The sequence below is a fragment of the Hyperolius riggenbachi genome, chromosome 3, assembly GCF_040937935.1.
Source record: "Hyperolius riggenbachi isolate aHypRig1 chromosome 3, aHypRig1.pri, whole genome shotgun sequence".
Taxonomy (NCBI): Eukaryota; Metazoa; Chordata; class Amphibia; order Anura; family Hyperoliidae; genus Hyperolius; species Hyperolius riggenbachi.
Window position 1 is genome coordinate 125,041,285 of NC_090648.1, and position 7,291 is coordinate 125,048,575.

The window sequence follows — 7,291 nt, forward strand, 5'->3', positions numbered from 1 at the left end:
CAATTAGTGATATGACTAAGTAAAGTGCTGTGAAAGATGTGTGCTATATACAGTAAGTGCGCAATAATAATAAACACATCCTGAGAACTGCTAAAAGGGTACTGGTGGGATTCCAAAAGAACTGTGGAAGCACCCATAAAGGCACATAGTTTTTGTAAAAGTCATTGATCAAAAGGATATCTACAGGCCCACCATTAAGTGCGCTTGTGAAAACATAACAGGAAATGTAAGCAAAGCACAGGCAGGCACTCAGACACAATCACATTGGTGTGGCATCAGATCTGGTGAAGCTGCACATTGTACTGCCCCCTGTGATTAACAATGTGCTCTAGACTAGGAAAAGAGGATGAAGAAAAGTCTGGCACTATTGTTATGTATATTCCAGTAAAGTGCAAGTGAAAACGTGACATCAATTCTTAACAGTCTGTGCAAAACAAGCAGTGTTGGATGTACTTATCACATCTGGTTGTCACTGGATGCAAGGAGGCAGCAGTGGGCGTTGGTAGGTGCACAGCCTGACGATCGTTTCACAGGGTGAAACCTGTAGTAGCTTCTTCTGAGGCCAAAATGCACTTTAACATAACAGGACTGAACATCCCGAATCCCATAGTTACCCAGATGTGAAGCCGAGGTGTCTGATGCCTGATAGATGGTGACTTAGCTCAGCTATCACTATAGAGTGGGAGCAATTTTTATACTGCTGTCTTAAAGCTGTTGGAGGTCTATAACAATCTGCAAACAGCAGCAGCAGATCGGTACAGAGGCACTGAAATTACCACTACAATTACATCTGTGTGAAAGTAAAAGTGACGGTGACAGAAGAGCGTAAAGTGGATTGACAGAGGCAGGAGAACATTCAGTGATGGTGGCCAAAGCTTGGAAGCTGCCGCTGCACCTGCTGAACACTTGTGTGACTTCTGTGCTGCCAAAGAGCAAACAGCAATGAGACTGCTATTTGTCCTGTACATACTGAGCCTCAGTTTAAATTGTTAATATTTGGGACAGCTGCACAGAAGTAAAGTGACTCTCAGCTGCAAGTCCCCAATTTGTGATACTGTACAGGAACTTCTGGTTTTATCTGCATACTCTCCCCAGACAGGTCTCAACACACTTGGAGCCGTCTCCAGCCAAATCCTAACGCAGTACTGATTGTTGTCAAATGTTTCTAACATTGAAACAGATGTCAGGCAAAGAAAAAAAAAGAAAGAACAGTAGATGCAACTAGGAAGCTATTTTAAATCAACAGAGTAAATAATATAGGTAGTTAAAGGAGAACTGACTTTTGTAAGTGAACATCACCAACACCACTTCACACCCCACTCTTGTAGTGCCTTACAGAAACTTAAAGGGTGCCTGTAGTGACATGAGATAAGATGCGATAAACATGTACAGACCCAATTGTACGGAGCCGATTCTACTTGGCTCCCATTTGGAGCAGAGTGGACCAGTTCAGAGTTTGCCCGCTCTGTTTGTTTAATGTTGTATTGTGTCACATGACTGACACAATCTCTCAGTGTCCCAGAAGATAAAATATATAAACTACGGACCTTTCTCATCTATCTCCTGCACTCAGAAGCTGCACTATGACAGGAAAGTGTTTTATGGTTGTAATCCCTTATCAGTGAGGATTAAGGTGCATACACATGCACGACAGCAGCCAACGACGATGGGTCCATCGGCACCTCCCGCTGGGTGGGTTTTCAGCAGGCTGTAATGCGTGTGTATGCACTGTCGGCGGACTGATCAGGCTGCTCCTGAACGATCCGCCGGGCGTTGGAGATTTGGTCAGGATTAATGGTGTTCTCATTGCTGACAAATACAGGCAGATACTTATCCGTCATGCAATACCATCAGGGAGGCATATGATTGACCCCAAATGTATTCTGCAGCAGGACAATGACCCCAAACATATAGCCAAAGTCATTAAGCACTATCTTCAGCGTGAAGAAGTAGTAGTCCTGGAAATGATGGTATGGCCCCCACATTGCACAAATTTCAACATCATCAAGTGTGTCTGGAATAACATTAAAGAGACTCCGTAACAAAAATTGCATCCTGTTTTTTATCATCCTACAATTTCCAAAAGCTATTCTAATGTGTTCTGGCTTACTGCAGCACTTTCTACTAACACAGTCTCTGTAATAAATCAATGTATCTTTCCCCTGTCAGACTTGTCGGCCTATGTCTGGAAGGCTGCCAAGTTCTTCAGTGTTGTGGTTCTGCTATGAACTCACAATTCCAGGCCCCTCTCTGCACACTGCCTGTGTGTTATTTAGGATTAGAGAAGCTTCTCTCTTCTCTCTCTTATCTTTTACAAGCTGGATAAATCGTCCTCTGAGCTGGCTGGGCTTTCACATACTGAGGAATTACAAACAAGGGCAAAGCTGTTTGCAGGAAGAAAAGAGCAGCCTGAAACTTCAGTGCATGAGAACAGGGGGAAAGAAACACACAAATGATCTCTTGAGATTCAAAAGGAAGGGTGTATACAGCCTGCTTGTGTATGGATGTATTTTCTATGTGTGGACATACTGTACATCAACCTACTTCCTGTTTTGGTGGCCATTTTGTTTGTTTATAAACAAACTTTTTAAAACTGTTTTTAACCACTTTTAATGCGGCGAGGAGCGGCGAAATTGTGACAGAGGGTAATAGGAGATGTCCCCTAACGCACTGGTATGTTTACTTTTGTGCGATTTTAACAATACAGATTCTCTTTAAGTGTCAGAAGGATGTGAGGAAGCCTACTGCCACAGAAGATATGTGGTTTATTCTCTTAGATGTTTGGAACAACCTACCAGCCAAGTTCCTTCAAAAACTATGTGCAAGTGTACCTAGAAGAATTGATGCTGATTTGAAGGCAAAAGGTGGTCACACCAAATATTGATTTGATTTCGATTTCTCTTTGATTTATTCACTGCATTTTGTTCATTATTGAAAATAAATGATTAAGGGCCCGTTTCCACTAGCCACGAATTTGCATCCCTTCGAAGTGGCTGGATAGAGTACTGGTTAAAGTGGACCCAAATTAAAAATACAAGATTTCAGAAATAAAATGAATTTTCTAAATTATAATAATAAATAGCTGCCTTTTTTCAGCTGCATGATGACAAATATAAAATATTTTACATTTATTGGAGGAACCCCTCCCCTTCTTTCTTATTGCCGGGACAAAATCTGGCAAACTGGTGGAGTAGGTGGTGTCCGGCTGCTCCCAGTATAACCCTAGTTATAAAAAGAGAAGGGTGAAAAGCATGCACTGAAATGCTCATAGGTTTGAAGGAATGTTTATTTATCTTTGTATGTGTCAGAGTGGTGCAACTAAATATTTTTAATTTAAAAAAATGTTTGGTTTGGGTCCGCTTTAAGGGCTCTGCCTCTGACACAGAAGAACTGGGTTCAAATCTCGGCTCTGTCTGTTCAGTAAGCCAGCACATATTTCAGTAGGAGACCTTGGGCAAGTCTCCATAACACTGCTACTGCCTATACAGCGCGTATTGAATGTAATTAAATTGGTATAACGTGTATATCAATTTATAAATACAATAAATTTTATTGAATGCAGAAAATTGATAAAAGACAAACAAAGTTAAAAATCAGGGCAAGTTGCGGAGCCCGAAGTTTGCATACCTGTGCGATATTAATATTCACATGCACACATCCCACACGCACTGCATGCACTCACTGGGCACAAAAAATGGTGGTACCACCTCCTAAATTGCTACATGGAAAAATATTCCTTGACTAAAAATTGAATAGTCTGTCCATTGTATGAATTTCCACGATGGGTATTCAGCTGTGAAAATATATTGCACTATAAATTTCTTGCATGAGATTAGATTGCACATCAAAGTTAGTATATAGCAATAAAAGCCTTCATGCTGTTACTTCCAAAAAGCAAGCAGTTGCAAAAGCGAAAGCACAGAGAAATGGCAATAGTAGGATTGGGTCTCACCACCATCTTCTGTCGGTCTGTACATGCCCTGTTACAAATTGTCCAGTTTGCATAACTGAAGTGAAAACTGATTACTGCACAGTTCAATATCCTCGGGGATGCAGGGGAGCTATGTGGACCTGCTGCCGGCTGGCGTCCCAGCCCGCTAGCGGTGAGGTCTCCACGTCTTAGTGTTCCCCAGTGCACACCAACGCGGTCTTTGCAGGAGGTAATAGGGCGGCAGAGCGGCAGTCAAAAAGTACGTGTGGGCAGTTCAAGTGGCGTGCTCGCTCGCTCAGGTGCGTTTCCGGCTCCGCCCACCTACGCGTTTCATGCCGTGGGCGTTTCCTCAGGGTGAATGACACTCCCCCTTCCTTGGCTTGCTTATACGGAGATCAATGCCCTCCTCCGTGAATACGTCACAACCTGCATATGATCCTAACGAGGCTTGCCATCTCACAGCGGGGGCAGGAAGCATCATGGCAGAGAATGATACCAGGTACATAACAGCTGTAAATAGATCTTTACTATGTTTACTCTCAAAAACTTTTTAAATTCAAGGGTTACTAACATTATACTCCAGAGTTTCCTCAAAGCAGAAAGGTTTTCCGCGGAGACCTCCTTTTCCCAGACACAGATATTTGCACCCAGTCCACTCATTTATATGCATTCATGCGTAGATATGCTCGCAAATCCAACTCCCTATTGAGGCCATGTGGATACAGTGTATTCAACTTGTAAATCCACATGGCCTCCCTACAGTATAGTAAATCATCATAGTCACCTCTTCTGTTCGATACGTTTAATCTATAGATACCTTTCACTTTTGTACCCTTGAGGCTACTCCCATGGGATTCAGCATAGTGTGTTGCGAGAAAACTTTTTTCTTCATCTACCTCTTCAATTAACCTAAAATGCTCTAGGACTCTATCTTTTAGCATCCTTTTGGTCTTGCCTATATATTTCAGACCACAAGGGCACTCGATCACATAGATTACCCTCGTGGTCTGACAATTTATACATGATCTAATATCATACAACCTTGTCCCTGCACTGTCACAGAAATGTTTATTATCAGCATGATCTATATATGGACATAGTTTACACTTAGCACATCGATAACAGCCATTAGGGACATGTTTATTCAACCATGTGGAACTATCCTTTTTATATTCACTTTGAACTAATTTGTCACGCAAATTTTGTGCTCTTTTTGTCGTCATTAATGGCCTAGGGCCTACAATCTTCAAAATTTCTGGCGATGCTGTCAGGATACCCCAGTTTTTTTCCAAGATTTTGCGAAAATCCTCCCAATGACTCCCATATCTACTAATTAGTCTCAGAGGATTGTCATCTTTTTCTTTACTCTTGATGTCCCTTTCATTCAATAAGTTCTGTCTATCCACATTCCAAGCCTTTTTTAGAGCCTTTCGCAGGATTCGATGGGAGTAACCTCTTTTACGGAATCTCTCATACATCTCCCTAGCCTCTTGTTTAAAAATTTGGTCTGTGGAACAATTACGGCGCAAACGTATGAATTGGCCATACGGTATCCCCCTGATGAGTGACTGCGGATGATGGCTTGATGCATGGAGGAGGCTGTTGCCTGCCGTGGGCTTACGAAAGGTAGATGTAATCAATCTTTCGTTTTCAACCTCCAATTTTAGGTCTAGGAAGTTCAAAGATTGCGAGCTCACCGCATAGGTTAACTTTATATTCTTATTGTTAGTATTCAGTCTTTCCATAAACCGTTGTAATTCCAATTCAGTTCCAGTCCAGACCAGGAGCACGTCATCTATGTAACGAAGCCAGAGGGCGGCGTGTGCCCGGTAACCGCTATCATGATAGACCACCTGGTGTTCCCAAAGTCCAAGGTGGAGACATGCGTACACTGGTACACACGCCGCCCCCATTGACGTGCCCCTGGTCTGCCTGTAATATTCACCGTCAAACATGAAGCAGTTAAGGCTCAAAATCATTTCCACCAAGTCATAGATAAATTGATTAGACTCTTCTGCTTCAGGATATAGACCTCTCAGGAAAAATTCAATTGCCCGGAGTCCCTCCCCATGAGGAATCGACGTGTATAACGATTCCACATCGATTCCCACGAGGAGGGACCCCGGGGGGACCGTGACCTCAGCGAGGGCCCTCAACAAACTTTTTGTATCTAAAACAAAGGACGGAAGCTGGCTGACAATGGGCTTCAGGCGTTCATCAACATACTTGCCTAGGCGCTCTGTAGGGCCTCCTACCCCTGAAACTATGGGGCGGCCAGGAGGGTTTTTTGGGTCCTTATGAATTTTAGGGATTATGTATAGGGTGGGAATGTTGTATGTATCAACTTTAATGTAGTCTCTTTCACTGTCTGTGATGACCCGTTTGTCCCAAGCCTCATCCACCAAGTCATTGACTCTGTGGACTATCAAAGGGAAAGGATTATTCTGTAACTTTTGATATGTACTGATATCTCCTAAATGTCTCCTAATCTCCGCAACATAGTCATCTTCATCTAGAAGTACTACATTGCCCCCCTTATCTCCTGGTTTTATTATAATGCCTTTTGCTTCTTGTAGTTCCTTTAATGCTTGTTTTTCATCTTTTGTAAGATTTGATTTTTTGCTTTTTTTTAGCCCAGTTTTTTGCCAGTAAATCTTGATTGACAGTTTCTAAAAAAACCGATATATATTTATTTGATGACATAGGTGGCATTTTGGTAGATTTTTTACGGAGGTTGGTAGGAGCATTTATAGGGTCCGGACTGGCGAGCATGCTCACATCCTCATTACCACAAATCCAGCCATCATCCTCACATGTCGCTGAACATGGGGATAAGTCCACTGGATCAAATTGGTCCAGTGACTCATTATCAGTTATTCCCTCACCATCACTCCCAAACTGAGAATTTAGATCTTGTCCATCTTCCATTGAGGGGTCATCATCTTTATTGCCCTGATGCCATAACTTTAAAACTACCTTACGCAAAAATAGCTTCACATCCTTATACATTTTTAAAGCCATCTCCCTCAGTTTGAGGTGAGAAAGAGAGTCCTCTATTAAGCAGGGATAGATGGTTTTGGTTCAGATGGAACTTGGAGAGGTTTATCACTGTGTTGTCTGTACTATCTATTTTTTCTTCCTTTGTTCTAATTGACTCCTGGTAATTACCCCTCCTTGGTCTCGTCTCTTTAAAACCTCTCCTTTCTCCCCACTCTTTCCATCTTCGTCGCTTTCTTCTCTTGTATATCTATCCTCACCTCTCTGCCCTCTCCTCTGCCTACTCCTTTCTCTCCTATTTCCTCCATATCTTCTAACGCTTTGTCCCCTTCGTTCTCTTTTATCCACAAAGGTCACTGACTT

At 42.4% G+C, this 7,291-nt stretch overlaps 1 protein-coding gene across 1 annotated transcript in view; it reads right to left on the reverse strand.

Moving 5' to 3' along the window:
- Positions 1 to 6,952, reverse strand: part of LOC137562219 (metal transporter CNNM4-like) — a 103,749-nt gene extending 96,797 nt beyond the window's left edge. The window contains exons 1-2 of the mRNA XM_068273552.1: positions 6,710 to 6,952; positions 5,629 to 6,600 (exon numbers count right to left, since the gene is read on the reverse strand). Of these exons, the coding sequence (XP_068129653.1) occupies positions 5,629 to 6,600; positions 6,710 to 6,952 (1,215 nt within the window). The remainder of the gene's footprint in view (positions 1 to 5,628; positions 6,601 to 6,709) is intronic.
- Positions 6,953 to 7,291: the final 339 nt, after the last annotated feature.